We start from the raw sequence: 25,437 nt of genomic DNA on the forward strand, positions 1-25,437 counted from the left end.
GAGGTTAAGGCAGCATGATTTGGACAGGGATTGAATGTGAGCCTGAAAAGACAGTGCAGAGTCCAGGGTTACCCATATAGCAACAGTTAGCTATTGGCTGAGGATAAAGGTTTTTTGGGAAATTCCAATTATTGTGACCTCGTAGTGATAGGACTGTGCAAGGTTCCTCATTAATTTGGAAATCCCCCCTGCTACTTCTCATTATAGAAAGAGAAAGGAGCAGAGAGAGACGGAGAAGTAGAGGAGTGGGCTGCAACAATTGCTGACATAGAAAAGGAGGGGAGAGCAGCAGAGACCTGCAGACAGCTGTAATCTATTACATAGAACAGACCCGTGAGAGGAGCCATTAGGAACCAGAGAGAGAAGAGGGAGCCTTTCACATGTGTTTAAATAAAAACCTCCTTTAAAACCAAGCAGAACCTGAGACGGAAAGGTCCAGCCTACAGGAAACCGAGTGGAAGTGCTCAGACTTTAAGATTTCGGAGCTCTAAAACAGAAGGGATTGGAGGGAAAACTATTGACTCTACTGGATCCTGTGCATTACAGCATAGAGCTAAACTTCTGGATAATACCTCACCATGGGCATTTATCTGATCCTTCTGACTTTACTCCATGTGACTGTCCTCATTCATTCAGGTAGGCTCTGATACACTGTGTCTTTAAGATGAGGATAATACCTTTTTTGGTACAAAACACCAGCCTTATCTCTTTCCAAATGCTAATTTTAGCAACAAGTAGCACTTACCGGCTGTGCTGGTAAATTATATATACGTAGATGTTTTTTTTATTAAGTTGTACGTTAAGGTTTCATAGGGGTTTGCAGTGACCATACACTGGTTGATTTCATATGAACGTTCGCTAAAAAAAAATCTCATTCGTACATTTGAAAATGCCAAGAGAAACTTGACGAATGTTTTTCGAAAGTACTTCAAAAATGTGTGTGCTTTTTACATTTGATTACGGAATGAATAGAATTTCCAAAATGTAAACACTCTTAGGAATGTATTCATTCAAGGAAAATGTTTCCATCCTGCTCCTTTAGTGTTTCTCATCATTATACATTTGGAAACGGTTGTGGCGTAGACATCAGCTAATGATTAGAAAATCAAACAAACGTTCTGAAAATGAGAAATATTCAATAATATTCTTCTAGTGTATGACCAGGTTAAGTCCAGGACGTTCTCGATTTAGGGTAACTTTTCGGGCTGTGGAACGAAATTGAAGTATTCAGAGAAAAATCCCACACAATACAAAGAGAACAGACAGCTCCGTAGGGATTACGTCATTGCTAGAGACAAATCTAAATGTGTTATGCCACCAAGAGTTGGCATGCTGCCCAGCACATGAATTATTGTGACCTGAGGGTCCAAATGGAGAAAGAAGATTTTAACCACTTTACCACCGGAGGATTTTGCTGTCTTACGTCCAGGCCACTTTTTGCGATTCGGCGCTGTGCGACTTTAACTAAAAATTGCGCGGTCGTGCGATGCCGTACCCAAACAAAATTTACGTCCTTTTTTTCCCACAAATAGAGCTTTCTTTTGGTGGTATTTGATCACCTGTGCGATTTTTACTTTTTGCGCTATAAACAAAAAAAAGCGTTTATTTTGAAAAAATAACAATATTTTTAACGTTTTTTTATATGAAATTCCCCCCAAAAAATGTAAAAATCACATTTTTTTAAAATTTTTGGCCAATTTGTTTTCTGCTACATATGTTTGGTAAAAAAAAATCACGAAAAAAAGGCTTCAATCTTTTTTTTAGCCAATGGAAAGCTAGCTACTAGGGGAAGGAGAGGCAAGAAACCATGTGAAAAACACGTGATGTACGTTTTCAGGTGATTTTTAGGCACTCCCACTAATGTCTATGTTGTGTCACTCTGCCTTAGATAAGATCGACCACTGAAGTTCTTCCAGAAAATGCTCAGGTGTGAACCAAAAGCTTAAACTTCTATGTAAAAGCTGCTTTAAAAATTCAGTGTATAGTATACGAAGATGGTACATCATGTCTACACATCACTCTTCCCAACGTAGCTGACAATTTTTATTAAAATAGTTACCAGGGACATTTGCTTCTGAACTGGTTAAATGGTTGTTAAGGCTGTTTTTTTAACTTCACGCATTCTACGCATGAAGGTAAAAAACTTTCTGTGTGCAGCAGCCCCCCTTAACCACTTGCCGACCAGCCGCCGTAATTATATGGTGGCAGGTCGGCTCTGTCCTGCAAAATGATGTAGCTGTTCCTCATTTCATGGGACCGCTAGCAGGGGCGTGCGAGGGTGCGCGTGCGCGCCCATTCCCCACAGGGGAAGCTGATCAGCGGGTCCGGCAGCCGCGATTGCTGCCGGGCACCTGCGATTGCTCCCCATGGAGGCAGAATGGCGGTCTGCCATTGTAAACACGGCAGACCACTATTTTGTCAGTTATGAACACAGGGATCTTGTGTTCCTCTTATTTAGGAACACAGGTCTCTGTGTAAATGCAAAAAGGGGTAGGAGAAGAAAAGCTGCACTACCTCAGTGTAGATTAAAAGGTTATTTATTACATAAAAACAACGTAGTAACTGACACAGAGGAAATAGTTGATCAGCAAATGGTGATGGTTCATCTGCAACACTGCAGGGATGTTAGGGAAGTAGACTGTGGCGGCCGTGGTCCTGGCTGTGCCGGTGGAGTCCGACACTTCCTGTGTTTCTGGCAGCGTTCAGTATCCAGGCTTACATCCAATAGTGGCAGGGGGGTGCTCGCGTTCGGAACATGCATGCTCCTCCCTCAGGCTGTGTAAATGCAGCAAGCTAGTTAGTTAGAAAGCACCCCCTAGGGACACATTTAACTCCCTGGTGTTAACTCCTTCCCTGCCAGTGTAATTTGTACAGTAACCATGCATATATTTAGCACTGATTACTGTAGTAATGTCACTGGTCCCCCCAAAAGTGTCACAAATGTCAGTTAGGTGCCCGTTCTGTCCGCCGCAATGTCGCAGTCCCGCTAAAAATCGCTAATCTCTGCCATTACTAGTAAAAAATAAATAAATAAAAAACAATGAAATAAATCTATCTCCTAGTGTGTAGATGCGATAACTTTTGCGCAAACCAATCAATATACATCTATTGGGATTTTTTTTTACCAAAATATGTAGCAGAATACAAATTGGCCTAAAATTATAAAAATTTTGATTTTTAAATTTTTTTTTATTGGGAATGTTTTATAGCAGAAAGTAAAAATGTTTTTTTTTTTTTCAGAATTGTTTTTTTTTTGTTTATAGGCAAAAAAAATCACACAGGTGATCAAATACCACCAAAAGAAAGCTCTGTTTGTGGGGAAAAAAAGGACATACATTTTATTAGGGTACAGCATCGCATGACCGCATTAAGGGGGTAAATCCTTCCGATACAGAAGTGGTTAAACTTACCTGAGCCCCATCTTGACTCAGCGATGTGTATGAGAGCAGAGGTTCTCCCCGGTCTCTTCCTTCTCATTGGCTGAGACCGCAGCGGGAGCCATTGGCTCCCACTACTGTCAATCACAGCCAGTGAGCCGATGAGGGACTGAGTGTGCTCTGTGTGAGAATGGACACACAGAGCAGCGTCTCAGGAGCGAGCCTCCTAGGGTGTCCCCATAGCAAGCTGCTTACTATAGGGACACTCGGCAGGAGTGCGGATCCAGGAGCACCAGGCGGGGGTCCCACGAAGAGGATGATTGGGGCTGCTCTGTGCAGAACCACTGCACAGAGCAGTTAAGTATGATACGCTTTTTATTTTTAAAAAACCTGCCTTTAATATCACTTTAAACACTTTTTTTTACTGAGCCTGGGCAGCAATATTATCCTCTATGAACATACATACATTCATTACCTATTCTGTTCCATGATGCTGTACAATGTCTGAAACGCTCTACTGTGCCGTAGCACGTTGCTGCCATGTGGGATCTGTAGAAACATAAAAAGGATCCCAGTTGTACATGGGCTCCCATAGCATTCCAAAGCATCAAACAGAGTTTGAATAGATAGATGTAGGGGAATATATCCCAACTTTCTAGGATAAGACAAAGGGACACCTTTTAACACAAAGTATGTTTTATTGCATTGTATAACGTTGCATTTATTAACAAATGCAATCATTTAGAATGAAAAGTGATGAAAGGTGTACAGGCGGTCCCCGGGTTACAAACAAGAAAGGGTCTGTAGGTTTGTCCTTAAGTAGAATTTGCTTGTAGGTCCGAACAGGCACATTTTTTAAGTGTAGCTCCAGCCAAAAGAATAATTTTTAATTTTTTTTTGGATAGCACAGGGAAGGGTTAACACCCCTGTAACATTTATTTTGCTGTCTGTACCCTTGTTCCGAAACATTCACCTCACTTTCTGTTCCTATGACAACTGGATTTTGAACATTTTGGGTTGTTGTGGAAACAAGGATTGGTGATAAAGCTTCAGTGGAGACACCATTTTCCCATGATAACTCTTACAGGAGGGAATTTCTCTTCCTATATGGCTGGATTGCTCCTCACTTCCTGTTGTCTCCCTCTGTTTATAAGTAGGAGTCGTTTGTAAGTCAGATGGTTGTAACCTGGGGACCGCCTGTATTGTAGTAAAACAGTTTAGGTAGTTATTTGGTACATTTATAGAGGTCTGTACATCTTACACCTAGCCCTTTTTTTTAAAAAAGAGTTCCAAATGAATGTTGTAAAGTGTAAACTGTCTATATAAATCCTGTATAATAATAAATGAAGAGGAATGAGAGACAGAGGGTTTAGGTCCCAAAAGAGGAACCGCTCCTCCAAACTAGGGACAGTTGGAAGTTACAACAATGTAAGCCTTTCTTTTGTCCAGCAGGTCAACAATTGACCCATGAAACCTATTTAGATTATGTTGTTACTGAATTGCAAATATTAACTTTTTGTAAAAAGTCAACAGCTACCCACTTCACATCTATCTTTACCATCCGTGACCCCCCCAGTCACTGACCTGTACAGAGAACAATTGTACATTACTGACAGACGGGGGCGGAGGTATCTTTGATGTGCAGGCTGTGATTGATCCTTCCCTATCTTGTGTGAGAGGCAAGATGGTGGCACCCAGTGGGGGGGGGGGGGGGGGGATAATCCGGTCTCTAGAGAAAGAATGGAGCAGAGTTTTTTGTTTGCGGATTATGCATTAGTGAGGTCAGTTGTTGATACACTACTTAGGAAAATAAAGTGTTTCTCTAACCAACAAATGATGTCATGACTGCAGAATTCAATTTATTATCTTGCTGTTCTGCTTTATACACTGAGCAAAATGTTTTTGCCCCCATTTTTCATGAGCTGATCTCAAAGATCTAAGACTTTTTCTTTGTACACAAAAGGCCTATTTCTCTCAAATATTGTTCACAAATCTGTCTAAACCTGTGTTAGTGAGAACTTCTCCTTTGCCGAGATAATCCATCCACCTCACAGTTTTGGCATATCAAGATGCTGATTACAGGGCCATCTTACCGAATGGGCACACTGGGCAGTTGCCCAGGGGCCCCAACTGCCCAGCGACCCAGCCCCAGCCAAGCAATAGTCCCGATTCCGTGTGCATCCCACTGCCGAACTTAGCAGGTGCCAAGCGCCTATTGGCCCTGCGCTGCTGTCGGCCATGGAGGGGGAGCCCACAAGTGCAGGAGTGCCTGTTCGCCTCCACGGGAACAGACACACACAGGACAGTCGAGTCTGACTCCCATCCATGTATGTGTGTTCACCGGACCCAGCCGCTGAATTTGGAAGCTTTCATTAGCCTGGCACTGCTGTACCAATAAATACCGCCTTATCGATAATTAGCATTTTTATTCTTGTGGGTGATTGTGTAGGTGAAGCCCCAGTGCACTGCATTGCCCAGGGGTCTATAATGCTCTTAAGATGGCATTGGCTGATTAGACGGCATGATTATTGCACAGGTGTGCCTTAGGCTGGCCACAATAAAAGGCCACTCTAAAATGTGCAGTTTTATCACACAATGCCACAGATGTCGCAAGTTTTGAGGGAGCGTGCAATGGGCATGCTGACTGCAGGAATGTCCGCCAGAGCTGTTGCCTGTGAATTGAATGTTCATTTCTCTACCATAAGCCGTCTCCAAAGGCGTGTCTAAGAATTGGGCAGTACATCCAACCGGCCTCACAACCACAGACCACGTGTAACCACACCAGCCCAGGACCTCCACATCCAGCATCTTCACCTCCAAGATCGTCTGAGACCAGCCACCCGGACAGCTGCTGCAACAATTGGTTTACATAACCAAAGAATTTCTGCACAAACTATCAGAAACCGTCTCAGAGAAGCTCTTCTGCATGCTCATCCTCATTGGGGTCTCCACCTGACTGCAGTTCGTTGTCGTAACCGATTTGAGTGGGCAGATGCTCACATTCGATGGTGTCTGGCACTTTGGAGAGGTGTTCTCTCCACGGATGAATCCCAGTTTTCTTAGATCTTTCAGTTCAGCTTATAAAAAAAGGGGGCAAAAACAAGTGTTGCATTGATTATTTTGTTCAGTATAGTATTAAATCTGATACAAAAGCTACATTACCCTGCACAAAATGAACAAATCTAACAAACAAGCTGTATAGCAGACACCATAAAGTGCTCCTGCTTTTACCTCATTGTCACCCCAATCTGCTACTGAAGTCGTCATAAAATCCTATGCAAAAATATAACTTTCTAAAAGTATTTGCTTAGGGGGTAGACATGCTCCTTACTCACCCCACACCCTCCCCTGCCTCCAATGCACACACTGATGTAATCCCAGGAAGAAGTTTACCATAATCATCCAGTAGTAGTGCGCAAAGCAGTGGAACAATTAAGTGCCAGTTGGCATCAGTGGTTGTAAAAGAAGCACTGACTGATTATGTTAGTGGGGGTGAAAAAAGTTCCAACATTGGATAACATGAGTGCCAAATTATTGGTGTAAATGCGATAAAATTAGCTCAAAATTATTGGTGTCAATAGGATAAAATGAGGCCCAAATTATTGGTGTCAGTGAGATAAAATGAGCCCAATTCAGTGGTCCCAGTCAAATAAAATAACTCTCAAATTATTAGTGGCAGTAGGATAAAATGAGCCCAATTCATTGGTGCAATTTGAATAAAATAACACTCAAATTATTGGTGGCAGTGGGATTAAATGAGCCCAATTCATTGTGCCAGTGGAATAAAATAACCCTCAAATTATTAGTGGCAGTAGGATAAAATTAGCCCAATTCATTGGTGCATTCGAATAAAATAACCCTCAAATTATTAGTGGCAGTAGGATAAAATGAGCCCAATTCATTGGTGCATTCGAATAAAATAACCCTCAAATTATTGGTGGCAGTGGGATAAAATGAGCCCAATTCATTGGTGCCAGTAGAATAAAATAACCCTCAAATTTTTGGTGTCAGTGGGAAAAAATGAGCCCAATTCATTGGTGCCATTTGAATAAAATAACACTCAAATTATTGGTGGCACTGGGATAAAATGAGCCCAATTCATTGTGCCAGTGGAATAAAATAACCCTCAAATTATTAGTGGCTGTAGGATAAAATTAGCCCAATTCATTGGTGCATTCGAATAAAATAACCCTAAAATTATTGGTGTCAGTGGGATAAAATGAGCCGAATTCATTGGTGCCAGTGGAATAAAATAGCCCTCAAATTATTGGTGGCAGTGGGATAAAATGAGCCCAATTCATTGGTGCCATTCAAATAAAATAACCCTCAAATTATTGGTGTCAGTGGGATAAAATGAGCCGAATTCATTGGTGCCAGTGGAATAAAATAACCCTCAAATTATTGGTGGCAGTGGGATAAAATGTGCCCCATATTTTTGGAGTCAGTAAGATAAAATGGGCCGTAAATCACTTGTGTCAGATAACCCCGAACAGTGGGGGTATATGTTCATGATAAGACCACACATATTATGGGGCCTGCTATACTGTCTTCCTTAGTACTGTCTCAGAGGATCAAGGAGCTCTATGTAAGTTTCTTCTGCTAGTAATATAGTTAAGAAGTATGTAGAGCCTTTTCTATTTTTTAAGTTCTTTATTGTGTTTTATTTTCGTATATTTTTATATTTAATCAATGTGTACTACCATGGTCCTGCGAGACACATTTCATTTCATTGTATGTCTTCACGTGAAGTGGAATGACAATGGGACTTGACTTAAATTAAAAACTATGCATAACCCAAAATATTACCAAGCTGAGACTGGGGTGCTGAAATCTAGGGATGTTGCCAGGGACAAACCTCAAAAACTTGGGACTGTGACTGGAAAACAGTGATTCTTGACTATTTTCCTATTGTCTAAAGTCTAAACTACCAAAATGAGTATCTTTGGTTGGTAAAATGCTTTCCTAGACAGAGGACTGAAGCAGAGAGTCCATGGAATGCCATCTTGACCTTACTCCCTCGTGTGACAATTTGTGGCTTTATAGGCGTGACTAATCTTGGCATTATAGTGGTATTTCCTGCATGGTCTGAAGGAAATGGTAAATACAGGAAGAAAATAATCAAGATGGTAAAATCTTGGATGTGACAGTGTAATAAGGAGCGTCTGGTACAAAAGTTCATTTCACTTAAAGCGGTTGTAAACCCAAAAAATTGAAAAAAAAAAAAAAAAACCTGCAAGACAAAGGCATAATGAGCTAGTATGCATCGCATACTAGCTCATTATGTATTACTTACCTTAGAACAAAGCCCCGACACGGACCCCCGGACATCGCTGCGGGCGCTGCCATGATCCCTCGGCGTCTCTTCCGGGTTCGGCGGCACTGTGATCGGCCGGAGCCGCGCCGACGTCACTCCCGCGCATGCGCGCAGGAGTGATTTTCCGGCAAGCTCCCGGCAAGGAAAACTGAAGGTCCCCCCGGACCTTCAGAGCGCATGCGCCGCTCGCGTGAGCGGCTGCATGCACTGCAAATATCTCCTAAACCGTGCCGGTTTAGGAGATATTAATTGTACTTACAGGTAAGCCTTATTATAGGCTTACCTGTAGGTAAAAGTGTAAAAAAGCGGGATACTACCGCTTTAAAGGTCTTTCTGAAATATTTAATGGTTGAAGCAGAACTTCACACTCTCAATTAACATGAACTATTTTTAATCCCTATGCTGCTAGCTTTAGTAATTAGATAGGAATGTATATCATATTTACTTGTTTTAAACCTTTTTTTTCCCTTTTTCCAAATGGTGTCATACATTCCATGAGTCTTCAGGAGGGGAGGAGGGGGCTAAGTACACCCTCCTGCCTGCATGCCTGAGCTAAGGGCAGAGGGATTCCAGTAAGTTAACGCTACATGAATCATCTGCCCTTACTCAAAATGGCCATGGCTAGGGGTTGTTTTTTAAAGTGATTTGTAAGTGAGTGTGATATGAATCCTAAAAATGAATGAAATAGCATTTTCAGTTTGTGGGGCTTGTTGCAGTATAGTTCGGCTTTAAGAGCATCAAATACAGCCAACACATTTTGGTGGAAACCCCCCCCCCCTCCCCCTTCCTCTTGGCTTTAACAGTCAGTGTTAATAGAATCACAATGGAATGCACTAATGAAGAGGAAGACTAGGGTCTTCTAACAACACTAAGAGCTGCCTGGTGACCTTTAACAGGTCTGCTGGTACATTCCATCATTATTATTATACTCCCATGCTTGTCCCAAGGACTTCTCCAGAGCCTCTCCCATCCTCTGGAACTCACTACCCCAATCTGTCCGGTTATCTCCTACTCTGTCTACTTTTTAGGCCATCCCTGAAAATTAATCTCTTCAGGGAGGTCTTTCCCTGGATATTCCCTGGATCAACTTTACCTATAAATATTAGTACCCAGTTATATTATGTACACACAGGAAATAATCCAGGCCTTTTTTAAAGCAATCTAGTGAGCTGGCCAGAACCACCTCTGGAGGGAGTCTATTCCACATTTTTACAGCTCTTACGGTGAAGAAACCTTTCCGTATTTGGAGATGAAATCTATTTTCCTCTAGGTGTAAAGAGTGCCCCTTGTCCTCTGTGTTGACCTTAACCTGTTTACGCCTGCCTGCCGCAGATGTGCTGCTGCAGGCAGCCGCTCCCAGGCAAATCGCCGTACATGTACGGCACTCGCTCTTGGGAGTCTAGGGGGCGAGTGCGCGCCACAGGCGGCGTGCTCCCGCTCATCAGCCTGGAAGCCGATGCAGCGGGCAGGCGGCTCCGATTGCCGCCTGACACCCGGGATCGTTCCTCGCTGAGAGAGGACAGTCAGCTGTTGTAAACACAGCTGACCGTTCTTCTCCCTGGAATGATCATAGAGCCCATGTGATCCTGCTATATAGGATTACATGTCTCTGTGATCATTTCAGAAGCCCAACCCCCATACAGTTAGAATCACTCCCCTAAGCTTACATTTAACCCCTGGATCACCCACAGGGTTAACCCCTTCCCTGCCAATGGCATTATTACAGTAACAGTGCATATGTTTAGCGCTGATTACTGTAGTAATGTCACTGGTACCCCCAAAAGTGTCAAAAATGTCAGTCAGGGGTCCAATCTGTCCGCCCCAATGTCGCAGTCCTGCTAAAAAAAATTGCAGATCGCCGCTATTACTAGTAAAAAAACAAAAAAACAATAAAAATGACATAAATCTTTCCCGTAGTTAGTAGACGCGATAACTTTTGCGCAAACCAATCAAAATACGCTTATTGCAATTTTTTATACCAAAAATATGTAGAAAAAAACAAATTGGCCTAAGATGTTAAAAAATTTTGATTTTTAAAATTTTTTTTTTTGGGAATGTCCTATAGCAGAATGTTGCTTTTTTTTGTTTATAGCACAAAAAATAAAAATCACCCTGGTGATCAAATACCACAAAAAGAAAGCTCTATTTGTGGGAAAAAAAGGACGTAAATTTTGTTTGGGTACAGTGTCACACGACCGAGCAATTGGTTAAAGTAACGCAGTGCCGAATTGCAAAATAGGGCCTGGTCAGGAATGGGGTAAAATCTTCCGGGGCTGAAGTGGTTAAAGTGAATAACTCAACGCAAAGTTCACTATATGACCGCCCTTATGTATTTGTACATGTTGATCATATCCCCCCTTAATCTCCACTTCTCAAGAGAGAATAAATTCAGTTCCTCTTATCTTTTCTCATAGCTGAGCTCCTCCATGCCTCTTATCAGTTTGAGATCCGCTGCTCAAACCTGAACTGCATATTCCAGATGAGGTCTTACTAATGATTTCTACAGGTTCAAAATTTTCTCTTTCTGGAGTCCATGCCTCTTATCAGTTTGGTTACCCTTCTCTGCACTTTCTCCAGTTCCCTGAATTGTACTTTTGGTGTATTGTCTCAGTTTATATTGTAAGCGCTGCGCAAACTGTTGGCGCTATATAAATCCTGTATAACAATAATAATACAAGTACATGGTACAGCAGGCACATATCAGGAAATTTCAATGCTGGGTTTACATATTCTTTTAGCAATTAAATGTTTGAAAAAGTTATTCAAGAGAAATTAACTTTTGTACCTTTTGTACCAGGTACTCCTTTGTAAAAAATATTGTGTGCCTTGTTTAGTAAACGATAGGAGTGTTGTATGCCAATGTTAAGCTGGATACACACCAGTGTTAATTTTGTCGACTAAAACCGACTAAAACGTTTTCGTCGACTAACACAATTCAGATGACTAAAATACGACTAAAACTAAAATGGCATTTTAGTCAAAAGACTATAACTAAAACTAAATCGAAATTTGCTGCCAAAAATTAACACTGGTGCATGCTCAAAGCATAAATAATAACATATTAGATTTTTCACTCCAGGACCAGCAGTAGTATATAATGAGTTTGGAAATTGTAGAGAAATGCTTAAATAATGCATTACAAATTACAATTGAACTACACCCATTCGATTATAGATGGCTAAAATGAGTTTTAGTCAACTAAAATGTAGGGTGTTTTAGTCGACTAAAATATACTGGAGTTTTAGTCGACTAAATACGACTAAAACTAAAACACTTGCAGAAGACTAAAATAGGACTAAAACTAAAATGCCATTTTAGTCCTAAGACTAAGACTAAAACTAAATTGAAATTTGCTGCCAAAATTAACACTGATACACACTATACAATTATCATTGGATTTTTTTCCTTTAGATTTACCAAAACCATATAATATGAGGTCATACCTAAGCTGGATACACACTATACAACTTTTGTTGTTAGATTTCCTTTAGATTTACCTTCAACTATGTAGTGCAAGGGCCTGCCTGATTGCATACAAATTGAAAGTGTTTACATTTGACCTCATATTATATGGTTTTGGTAAATCTAAAGGAAAAAATCTAAAGACAATTGTATAGTGTGTATGGCCCATTAAACACTTTCAATTTGTATGCAATCAGCCAGGCCCTCGCACTACGTAGTTGAAGGTAAATCTAAAGGAAATCTAACAACAAAAGTTGTATAGTGTGTATCCAGCTTTAATTCCATTTGCTGACTGGTGGTATAGTACAGGACCTCAGTGGTTAATGGTATACACAGCACTCAACATAATGATCTGTTTATACATGGCACTGTGCGTGAGAACACAGGAACAATGTCAGTCTGTGCATAATCCAGCCGCTCTTCAGATAATCTCTGCGGTTGACACATGGGTAAGATATTCAGAACCCGGGATATCATCACTCTGCATTCTCTACATGCTTAGTAATGAGGGAGAGTGGACACTTTCCACTTGTCCTCTGCACTATGGACTTTGTGGTGGAAGCTGGCTGTACGCCAGTGGAATTTCAATAAAAAAAATATTGTTTTTGGAAAGTTCATTCCATATACTAATGATTGTAAGATATAAGGTTATTTGATTATAGCGCTGCTATAAAAACTGATAGTTTATATCCCCCCTTCTGTGGTCCAGTTCATATGCTTATTTACTGAAAGGTATATGTCCATGGCAAGTATGCTATAATAGACTATTCATTATATACATATACATATACAGTAGTACCTTGGTTTGCGAGCATAATTTGTTCCAGCAGCATGCTTGTAATCCAAAGCACTCGTATATCAAAGCAAATTTTCCCATAGGAAATAATGGAAACTCAGATGATTCGTTCCACAACCATTTATTGGTATTAGTAAAGATATGCTGCTATCATATCTAAAGTACAGTACTGTACAGTATAAGCATGCCATCCCCTTTGTTAAATAACAATATGTGTCCCTTTGTCTGTACTGTATTTAAAAGATGCTGATTTCTACTGTATCAGAGCGTCTCCCGGCGCTCACGTGACTCCTTGGTTCTCTGCTTCTCTCCTCCCCTCCTCCCTGGATGACATCAGCGGGAGTGCTCAGCCCCGCCCGCCGGGGAGAGCAGAGAGACGAGGAGTCACATGAGCGCTGGGAGACACTAGAAATCAGCATCTTTTATAGACATTACAGACAAAGGGACACATAATGTTATGTGACAGAGGGGATGGCATGCTTATACTGTACTAAACCACTTTAGCATTGCTAAACCAACTTAACATTGTGAGTCTAATACTGCTCTTATATCAAGACAGCGATTGTTTATCAAGGCAAAATTTAAAAAAAAATGTTGCTCGTCTTTCAAAATGCTCGTAAACCAGGTTACTCGCAAACCAAGGTATTACTGTATATAGCACGTAGGCACTTTAACCCCTTTACGACCGCCCGCCGCAGATTTACTGGGCAAACCCACATAGCTTAACGTCGTTCGCTCTCAGTTGGCTAGAGGGCAAGTGCGCGCCGCCGGCGGCGTGCTCCCGCCCCCGCTCATCAGCGGGGAAGCCTGTGTGTGTGTCAGGCGGCTCTGATTGCTCGATCTCCCCCCGCTGACATAGGAGGACGGTCGGCTGATGTAAACACAGCTGTCCGTCCTTCTCCTTGAAGTGATCACAGAGCCCATGTGATCCTGCTATGTAGGATCACAGGTCTCTGTGGTCACTTCACAAGTCCAACCCCCCCACAGTTAGAATCACTCCCCTAGACTAACATTTAACACCTTGATCCCCTATACTGTTAACCCTTTCCCTGCCAGTGTCATTATTACAGTAACAGTGCATATTTATAGCACTGATTACTTTAGTAATGTCACTGGTACCCCCAAAAGTGTCAAAAATGTCAGTTAGGGGTCCGATCTGTCTGCCGCAATGTCAAAGCCCCGCAAAAAAAAGGATTGCCGCCATTACTAGTTAATAAAAATGACATAAATCTTTCCCGTAGTTAGTAGACGCAATAGCTTTTGCACAAACCAATCAAAAAACGCTTATTGTGATTTTTTTTTTACCAAAAATATGTAGCAGAAAACAAATTGGCCTAGAATGTAAAAAAATTTTGATTGTTACATTTTTTTTGGGGAATGTTATATAGCAGAATGTGAAAAATATTGTTTTTTCTTTTTTTCAAAATTGTCGCTCTTTTTTTGTTTATAGCGCAAAAAATAAAAATCGCACAGGTGATCAAATACCACCAAAAGAAAGCTCTATTTGTGGGAAAAAAAGGGCGTGAATTTTATTTGGGTAAAGCGTGGCATGACCGTGCAATTGTCCGTTAAAATCACGCAGTGCCGAATTGCCAAATAGGGCCTGGTCATTAAGCAGGAAAATCTTCCGCTCCAGAAGTAGTTAAACAGCTAAGCTGTAAATATATTTACGCACCAGGAATTTTTGGTTTAACACACTAGCTTTATAACTACAGTATATATATATATGTATATGCCTATAATGAATAGTCTATTATAGCACGCTTGCCATAGACATATACCTTTCAGTAAATAAGCATAGGAACTGGACCACAGAAAGGGGGATACAAACTATCAGCTTTTATAGCAGCGCCAGAACCCAATAACCTTTTATCTTACTATTATACTTCCTTTCAGGGGAAGTAGAGGGGTGGGCAGCAGCTTCACATTATGGTATTAGTGCACATTTCCACATCTATACCTTTTTTCGTGGGATTAAACTCAATTAGTCCATATTCTAATGATTACTGGGGTCAAACTGACATTTGTTTTCAACTGGAAAGAAAATTCGAAGAAGTAGTATAGAAAGTTTTTCTCGAACAAATGAAATTTTAATATTGAATGTGGTTTTTATTTAGGAAATATTATACATAAATTAAACAAATCTAATACATCTGAGATGCTGTTCAAATGGCAAGTTTGGAAAAAATTTTAGGGGCTTTCAAACAAAATGAGTTGACTCAATAAAGGAAAGAAAGATATGCCTGGAGCTAATGAGTAACAAATTAAAGAAGTTGTAAAGTCTCAAGGTTTTTCACCTTAACCACTTAAGGACCGGGCCTTTTTCTGACACTTGTTGTTTGCTAGAAAATTACTTAGAACCCACAAACATTATATATATATATTAGCAGAGACCATAGAGAATAAAATGGAGATTGTTGCAATTGTTGCAGTCTTTGCAAAGCGATCTTACAAACGCAATTTTTTGGGGGAAAAATATACTTTTTTTGAATTAAAAATAAGAAAACAGTAAAGTTAGCCCAAGTTTTTTCTATAATGTGAAAGATAATGTTACGCCAAGTAAAGAGATACCCAACATGTCATACTTAAAAATTGCCCACGCTCATGGAATGGCGACAGACATTGGTACTTAAAAATCCCCATAGGCGACAATTTAAAAATTTCTACAGGTTACCAGTTTAGAGTTAGAGGAGGTCTAGGACTCAAATGGTTGCTCTCACTCTAACGATCGCGGCAATACCTCACATGTGTGGTTTGAACACCGTTTACATATTTGGACACGTCTTTTGTTTCTGCGCGCAAGCTAACAAGGATGGGGCACTTTATAGCCGGTTCACACTGCCGCGACCACAAAAGTAGCGTCGCTTCCAGTGCAACTTTGGCGCGACTTTGGCGCGACTTAGCGCCACTTTGGCGCGACTTCAGCGCGAGGTGACTTTTTATTTGGCCAATCACAATATGATGTTTTGTGACCTAATTTCCTTTTCCTGATTTTTTTTTTTTTTTTACATATTTCCTTTAAGAAAAATGCCTTTTTTTTCTGGTTCTGGACATACTACAGAGCTGAAACTTGACAGGTACACTTTTTAGACCCCCCAGACACGAAATACAAAAAATGACACGCCTGCCTAAAAAAATGCCCGATAAATGCCAGAAAGAAAAAAAGACACCTGGAAAGACACTGCATTAGTTTTCTACTAAAAATTATAAGAAAAATGCTGTTTTTTTAGGGGTTCTGGACATGCTACAGAGCTGAAACTTGACAGGTACACTTTTTAGACCCCCCAGACACTAAATACAAAAAATGACATGCCTGCCTAAAAAAATGCCAGCTAAATGCCTGCAAGAAAAAAAGACACCTGGAAAGACACTGCATTCGTTTTCTACTAACCGCAGAGAAGCCGTATTACTGAAAATATAAGAAAAATGCTGTTTTGGGGGGTTCTGGACATGCTACAGACCTGAGACTTGACAGGTACACTTTTTAGACCCCCCAGACACTAAATACAAAAAATGACATGCCTGCCTAAAAAAATGCCCGATAAATCCCTACAAGAAAAACGGCCAGGTTGACAGAAGACATATTCATGTTTTAATAAAAATTATGCTCTTTTCTTGTTCAATACCATTTTTTTGCAAAGTCGGATGACAAGTCGGATCACAGGTCGCTTCAATTAAGATAAGGAGGCGACTCCCATTGAAGTATATGGGACAAGTCGGATCACAGGTCGCCTCAAAGTAGTACCGGACCCTTTTCTGAAGTCGGAGCGACCTTAGTAGCGGCAATTAAGACGGCACTGATTGAATTACATTGCTTTGGTTATGTCAAGCGACCTGGGGCGACACAAGTCGCCTCGTGAGTCGCCCTAGTGTGAATGGGCACTCAATTATTTTCCTATTTATTTTATCTTTTATTATTTATTTGTACATTGTCCTTTTTAAAAAAATATTTTTTATTTTGATCACTTTTATTCCTATTGTAAACATCCCATGTAATAGAAATAAGCATGATAGGACCTTTTTAATGTGGGATCTGGGTTTAAAAAGACCTCACATCTCACATCTACACTAAGGCCCCTTTCACACTTGTGCGACTTACCGCGATTTTGCAGCGACTTTTGTCGCAATTTTGACTGGGCTTGAATGTCTTTGGCCTCAAAATTGTGCCAAAGTAGGGCAGGGACTACTTTGAAGTCGGTGCGACTTCAAGTCGCACTGATATGAATGGGGCTCATTGAAAATAATGGAAAACGACTTGTCATGCGATTTTGCGGTCCAAATCGTGGGACAAGTCGCACTAGTGTGAAAGGGGCCTTAAAAAGAAAAAAAAAATGGGCTTTTTAAAGCTAGGCGTATGACGTCGCTCCGGTCCTCCAAGGCTATAGGTCCTCTTGCCCTCACTCGAGAGCGGACGGGTCCGGTAAGCGGGGAAAGCAAACAGGAAGCGGTGGGAGGGGGGTCACCTCTCCCACCACACATAAAGGTGATCCCGCAGCGAATCCGCCGCTGGGACCACCCTTATGGTAAAGCGGACTGCCCACCGTTTAAAAAAATACCATCTATCAGCTGCCATAACCCCGGTATTTAATGTCAAAGTACCGACGTAAATACACAGTGGGCGGTCCGCAAGTGGTTAAGGAGGTTAAAAATCTCAGAAAAAAAAAAGGCATAATGAGCTAGTATGAATCGCATACTAGCTCATTATAAAATACTTACCTTAGAACAAAGCCCCCGCAGTGCCACTTGCTCACCACTGACACAGCCAACATGTTCAGCCGTCTTACTTCCGAGGTCTCATTCTCCGGCCATCTGATTGGCCAGAGCCGCGATGATGTCACTCCTGCGCATGCGCCGCCGTTCACTGCACAGGGCTCTGAAGGAATGGCACGGGGGGCTGTTCCTTCAGAGCGCATGCGCCAGTGATATCACTGGCTGCATGCAAAGTAAATATCTCCTAAACAGTGCAAGTTTAGGAGATATTTACATTACCTATAGTACCTTATTATAGGCTTACCTATGGGTACAAGTTACAGAGGAAGAGGTTGCTCTGACTGGATGAAGACAGAGATCCATTTTCCTGCTTATCAGAAACACAAGATCTCTATCTTCTCCCCTGTCAGAACAGTGATCTGCCTTGTTTACATAGACAGATCGCCGTTCTTCCTTTCTGGGGAATGATCGCGGGTGGCCGGCAGACATCAGGCCCGCTGATTGGCATCCCCTGTGTCCAATTAGTGTCCACTCGTGCCTCGCGCCCCCCGGTGTCTATTGCATGAAATGACGTACAGTAACGTTGTTTCGCGCACTAGAGCCAAACTGCCCCAGGAAAGTGCGGTAGGCGGCTGGCAAGAGGTTAAAAGTAGATGGTCAATTACTGACTCCTACCTGATTGGTCGGGTAGACGGGCTGATGGGGTGGAGCTGGAGAGTATGGTTTTGGCTTACTTTCAGATTAGAAATCGTTGGAAGAACATCCCCTCTCTCCTGCCCTTAGGGTTTGAGGAACTCAGATTTATTGTTTTCTTTTCTATGCTATGGCGGTTTGGGGTCCTTGAAAACTGATCTTATTGGGAAAAACAGTGGGGACCATCCAAGGTGTGGCGTCCTCTACTTGGTACAATTCAAACAATAAGGACCAGATGGGTGTATGAGGTCGGCTGGGTTAGTCCCTGAGACGGTGCTTAGCGGCTGGGGGTGCAACTCTGCTACATAGGACCACAGACACAAAGTTTGTAGTAATATGGTACCGTCAAGGACCTGCAACCAAGTTAGATTATTTATGTTTTTTTAAAGTTTATTGTTTAATAAAAGGCTGTGGTTTGAGAAGTACCTTAAAGTAATTGTAAAGTCTCTAATTTATTTTTAAATAAAAATAACAAACATGTTATACTTCCCTGCACTGTGTAATGGTTTTGCACAGAGCAGCCCCGATTCTCTTCTTCTGGTGTCCCCCACCTGTGCTCCATGCTTCTTCTCTTCTCTGCGTGCCTCAATAGCAAGCTGATTGCTATTAGGCACACTTGCAGGCTCGCTCCAGAGCGGTGCTGCCTGTGTCAATAGACACACACAGCATGGCTTGGCACCACCCCCCGTCCTCATTGCATTTGATTGCTGTCCGAGTCCCTGTGAGAAGAGGAAGCGAGGAGAGAGAAGAATGCAGCCGGGCACAGTGCTGGATCCCTGATAGGATCAGGTAAGTGTTTAAAGAGGGGGGAAAGGAAATAGTTAGTGGCGTGTTTTTTACCCTAATGCAGGGAACGCACTGGTGTGAAAAAAACACTCAGCCTTTAGAACCACTTTAATCTATTAGGCTAATTGCCTCTGGTAGTTCCCTTGAAAGCAGCACCCACACTGGTAGGGGAAGTGCCCACACTTCATTACACAGTGCTGTGAGTTTCCCTTCCTGAACCCGCTTACAATGAAGTAGAGCAGAGGAATCACTTTATCTGTGTGCTGCTACTCCTTCTTTGTCCAGTTGGTAGGTGTCTGGCTGTATTTCAGCTGTGATTTTTTTTGTCCATTGTGTGCTCAATGAGCTCCTGAACAATGTATGTGCACTGCCTGAGGTCCATTACTTTTTCCTCTCCCTATTCCCCCCTAAACCAATATGGTGCTTCATTGTCCATAAGAAAGAGGTAGCACATTCCTGGGATCGCAAGATAGTGTGCCAGCCGTAAAGCATTGCCACTGTTTTTATATGTGACAAGTTCACTTTGAGAACAGCTTGAAAGACTAGAGCAGGCATAACTATATAGTGGGGCAGACCTGGACCAAGTGACAGTCCTGTGCTGACCACCGTGGCTGCGCCTCCTTTCAGACTCCCAGCCTCGCCACCCCTGCATCTGGTCATCCTTACAGCAGGGTAGAGAGTGGGAGCTGCAACAGGTCTGAACGGGGGGTGGAAGCTAACCAACTTTTTAAATGAACAAGCTGGTGATTGGTTGCTAGGATGTGGGGTGGTTGTAGGAACCAACCACCAACTTGGTAAAATGAAAAGTTGTCTAACTCCTGCCCTCTGTCTAGACCTGCTGCACCCCCTGCCCTCTGCCCTGGTAAGACTGTGAAGGGGTTGTGATGGGAAGGAGAGGGTTTTCATGTAAAGGGGGCTAGGGACATAGATATGGAAGGAGGGCAGTGATGTGAAGAGGAGACTGTAATGTAAAGGGGGACAGGACTGCAATCTGAGTGGGGGCTGAGGGCACTGATGTTAAAGGGGGGGGGTGTAATGTAAAGGAGGCTGTGATGTGAAGGGAGAGACTAAAGACACTGATGTAAATGGAGGGTGTGATGTGAAGGGGGAGACTGAAGACACTGATGTAAATGGGGGGCTGTGATGTGAAGGGGGAGACTGAAGACACTGATGTAAATGGGGGGCTGTGATGTGAAGGGGGAGACTAAAGACACTGATGTAAATGGGGGGCTGTGATGAGAAGGAGGAGACTGAAGACACTGGTGTAAATGGGGGGGGGGGGGGGCTGTGATGTGAAGGGGAGAATAAAGACACTGATGTAAATGGGGGGCTTTGATGTGAAGGGGAAGACTGAAGAAACTGATGTAAATGGGGGGGGGGGGGGGCTGGGATGTGAAGGGAGAGACTGAAGACACTGATGTGAATGGGGGGTGTGATGTGAAGAGGGAGACTGAAGACAGTGATACAATTGGGGGCTGTGATGTGAAGGGGAAGACTGAAGACACTGATGTAATTGGGGGGCTGTGATGAGAAGGAGGAGACTGAAGACACTGGTGTAAATGGGGGGGGGGGCTGTGATGTGAAGGGGAGAATAAAGACACTGATGTAAATGGGGGGCTTTGATGTGAAGGGGAAGACTGAGGAAACTGATGTAAATGGGGGGGGGGGGCTGGGATGTGAAGGGAGAGACTGAAGACACTGATGTAAATGGGGGGTGTGATGTGAAGAGGGAGACTAAAGACAGTGATACAATTGGGGGTTGTGATGTGAAGGGGAAGACTGAAGACACTGGTGTAAATGGGGGGGGGGGGGCTGTGATGAGAAGGAGGAGACTGAAGACACTGGTGTAAATGGGGGCTGTGATGTGAAGGGAGAGACTGAAGACACTGATGTAAATGGCAGGCTTTGATGTGAAGGGGGAGATTGAAGACACTGATGTGAAAGGGACCTGTGATGTGAAGGGGGAGACTGAAGACACTGATGTAAAGGAGGGGCTGAGATTTAAAAGGGATGCTGAGGACATGCTGTGATGTGAAGGATCTGAACATAAAATTCAGACCTCTGATGTAAGAAAACTTTTCTGACCGGACCTCTGTAAATTTTAATTTAATATGCCTTGTCTAGAGGAAACCCCTTGTGACTTGAACAAAAGAGAAAGCATGAGAAGTGGAACAATGGACGTAGGAAGTATATTAGAACTGAGAAATACTGGCATTTTGGGTGACACTCGAAAATCAACAGCAGATGATTCACAACGCGCTTTTAATTTCAGGTACTACAATTTGTACTTTGTATCAACTGTTTTACGGTAGGGCATTGAGTTCAGTACTATAGAATCCCAATAACACAACATAATACCCAATTATTAATTTTAAAAAAATGAGACTAGTTGTAGAAACTGTTATCACTTTAAAACTACGGGACCAAACCCGAAGAACACCAAGGAAGACTTTACTCTCTGGACTCATAACTAGACTGAGCTCAGTGTTGGATTTGATGTTGTGATATTGGGATATTATAATATTGAACTCACTGCACTATTGGAAACTTGTCCATACAGAGTACTGATTGTTAGATCTGAGACTGGGAGCGTGGTGTGAATCATTGCATTGAGAGATAGAGGAAAAATGAAGAGTAGAGATGGTCATTTGAGATAATTACATACATACAGTATACACACACAGCCTGACAAGTAGAGACATGTGAGAAACCACTGAGGATGAATTATCAAGCTTGATCAGTACAAAGAGCAATAGAAATATACAGATAGGAAAGTCATATGTCGGATTTCAGTTTCCAGATGTATCAGATCAGAGAAAATTCGGATAACGCGGCATTGTTTCTGTATAGAAAAGTCTGTATATGTGTATATACTGTATGTGTGTTTATATTATCATATATTTAGAGCCTACACATTTTCATCAGTCTCTGTCCTAAAAATAACTCACATTCTACAAAAAACATCAGTTTCTCAATCCCCCTTATGATCAATGAACCTGGAAGTAATCAGCTATGAGCACTTCAAGTTTTAGAGCTATCAGATTTCTAACCAAGGGGCAGGGAAAACAACCAAATGAGTAAGTACAATCTATACTCAATCTGACTGAGGGTGCAGAGGTGGCATTAAGGGTCCTGGAGACCCCATATATCTCTATAACGAGTACCTGTCACTCTACATATGCTATCATATGGGGGGGGGGGGAGTCTCAGCCCCCTTATAGTAGTAATACAATTAAGGTAAAAAAAATGCCTAACCTCTTGGCACTGGCTGCAAGCAAATGTGCAGCCTCTCGGCAAGTGGGCCTTGGCACCGAGCAGCCGCATATTTGCGTGATTTATTGCAAAAACAGCTGCTTGCGATTGGGAGCTTTCCGATCATGTGACCGCCGTGACAGTCAATCATGGCGGCAACATGATCATAAACCCCGATCCACCTCCCAGCATCCTAAACCCCTTAAAGGGCTTGGAGACTCCAAAGGGTTAAAGAGGTTGTAAACCCCTGGACAAAAGAAAAAAAAAAAAAACATGTAAGACAAAGACATATTGAGCTAGTATGCATCACATACTAGCTCATTATGAAATACTTACCTTAGCCCTTCCAGTGGCACCCCACACTGCTGAGATAGCTGACAACTTCCCCAGGGTTTCTTCCAGGCTCACAGGCTCCGGTGCTGTAAGTGGCTGAAGCTGCCATGACGTCACTCCTGCGCATGTGTGCGGGAGCCGGCTGTTTGTGGCATGGGCTCTGAAGGTACAGCACGGTAAGCTGGACCTTCAGAGAGCATGCGCCGATGATGTTATCGGCTGCATGCACTCTGCATATCTCCTGTGCAAGTTTAGGAGGTATTCACAGTACCTACAGGTAGCCCTTATTATAGGCCTACCTGTAACAAAGTTTACAACCACTTTAACCACTTGCTGACCAGCCGCCGTAGTTGTACCTGTACGTCGCTTTGCGGGACCGGTAGTGGGTGCGTGTGCGGGCACCAATGGGCTACAGGGGGAGCCAATCAGCGGGTCCGGTGGCCATGACATCCGCCGGACACTCGCGATCGCTCCCTGTGGAGACAGAACAGCGGTCTGCCGTTGTAAACACGGCAGACCGCTGTTCTATTAGTAATGAACACAGGGATCCTGTGTTCCTCTTATTTAAGAACACCATTCTCTGTGTTCATGCAGCAAGCCCATCCCCCACACAGTTAGAAAGCACCCCCTAGGGACACATTTAACCTTTTAATCGCCCCTGGTGTTAACCTCTCTTCCTTGCCACTGCCAGTTTCATTAGTACAGTAACAGTGCATATTTTTAGCACTGATTACTGTAGTAATGTCACTGGTCCCCCCAAAAGTGTCAAAAATGTCAGTTAGGTGTCCGATCTGTAATGTCGCAGTCCCGCTAAAAATCGCTGATCGCTGCCATTACTAGTAAAAAAATAAATAAAAATTACATAAATCTTTCCCCTAGTTTATAGGCGCAATAACTTTTGTGCAAACCAATCATTATACGCTTATTGGGATTTTTTTTAACAAAAATATGTAGCAGAATACAAATTGGCCTAAAATGATGAAAAAATTAGATTTTACATTTTTTTTTTTTTATTGGGATTGTTATATAGCAGAAAGTAAAAAATATAGTTTTTTTTTTAGAATTGTTGCTCTTTTTTTGTTTATAGCGCAAAAAATAAAAGTCGCCAGGTGATCAAATACCACCAAAAGAAAGCTCTATTTGTGGGAAAAAAAGGACATCAAATTATATTTGGGTACAGCGTCACACGACCTCGCAATGGTCAGTTAAAATAACGCAGTGCCGTACTGCAAAAAAATTGCCTGGTCATTAAGAGGGTAAAGCCTTCCGGTCCAGAAGTAGTTAAAAAATTTAAATATTTTCAAATAATTAAAAAAAAAATGTTAAGGCACCCCTGCCCCTGCGCTCACGCACTTATGAATGCAAATGCAAGTGTATGACACACACGGTTACATAAACAATTGCGCAATTCTTATTAAGTATTGCTGCATGCCATAGTAAGAGGAATATTTTGAGGGTGATTATTTAACTCTAGGCCCCTTTCACACATACGGTCCGTTTGTCTGTTTTTCATCCATCCGTTGACGAATGAAAAACGGACATCAATGGATCTCTATGGAAAAACAGATGTAAATGGATGATCATTCATTTACATCAGTTTACATCCACATCCGCCAACATTCGTTTTTTGAAATGGATCAAAGCTCTATTTTTCTTCTGTTAAAAAAAACCCAGATTGGATGAAAAAGGGATGTAAACTAATAAACGGTCCATTTTTCATCCGTTGTTGCCATTGGTAGTAGATATAAAAAAAAAAAAAACTGATGAGAAACTGATGAGCAGCTGATAAAAAACGAATACTTCATCCGTTTTGACGGGACTGAACTGATAAAATGAACCGCAGGTCCGCATGCGTGAAAGGGGCCTAAATTGATGAGCCATAGGTCACTTGAAAGCATCGAGCACAAGAAAAGATTGACAGCACTCAGAATAAAAGGCAATTAGGATGTTTATTGAACGAAAGTATCCAAAATATCAGACATCATGGACATACAGGCAGCAAGATTAACGCGTTTCATGAAAAGTTTTGCTTAGTCATACGGTTATGGTTTTGGATACTTTCGTTCAATAAACATCCTAATTGCCTTTTATTCGGAGTGCTGTCAATCTTCTCTTGTGCTCACTGCTGTTTGGATTACGGACCTAGATGAGCACCTGACTTCCATTACACACACCTGAGCGGCTTTTTGTCCACCATTGTTCACTTTATGGCATTGCCTAAAAAAAAATAATTCTGGGTAATAAAATTTGTCACCATTTCACGACTACACACAGTTTTAAAGCAGAACTATAGGCAAAACGTTCTTTTTTCATCTTGGATAGAGTAAGGGAGGGTTATAACCCTTGTCTGATTTTTCTTTCGTCATCTGTGTCTCATTGCAGGGATTTCCCTTCACCTTCTGTCTCATAGCCAAAAATAATAGGCAATCCCTGCAATCCCTGCAAATTAACCACTTGCCAACTGCTGGGGGGCAGTATGTACAGGCAAAACGACATACCCGTATGTAATTTTGCCAGTACAGGCATCTGATACAGCAACATGCAGATCCCGATGTACCATGTGATAGCTGTGATTGACCCACAGCTATCACATGGTGCCTGGGCCAATCACAGAACTATGTGCCTTGTGATTAGCTGCACCCAATCACAGATCACTAGTATTCACAGCTGTCATGAACTTAAAGCAGAGTTCCAGCCTCGGAAATTATTTTTCA

At 42.1% G+C, this 25,437-nt stretch overlaps 1 protein-coding gene across 1 annotated transcript in view; it reads left to right on the forward strand.

The window, feature by feature from the left end:
* Positions 1-212: 212 nt before the first annotated feature.
* Positions 213-25,437, forward strand: part of LOC309554672 (intercellular adhesion molecule 1-like) — an 89,811-nt gene continuing 64,586 nt past the window's right edge. The window contains exon 1 of the mRNA XM_082256381.1: positions 213-636. Coding sequence (XP_082112507.1) covers positions 579-636 — 58 coding nt within the window. The 5' untranslated portion in view covers positions 213-578. The remainder of the gene's footprint in view (positions 637-25,437) is intronic.

This window comes from Pelophylax lessonae (genome assembly GCF_965119305.1).
Source record: "Pelophylax lessonae genome assembly, chromosome: 4".
In the NCBI taxonomy this organism is placed as follows: domain Eukaryota; kingdom Metazoa; phylum Chordata; class Amphibia; order Anura; family Ranidae; genus Pelophylax; species Pelophylax lessonae.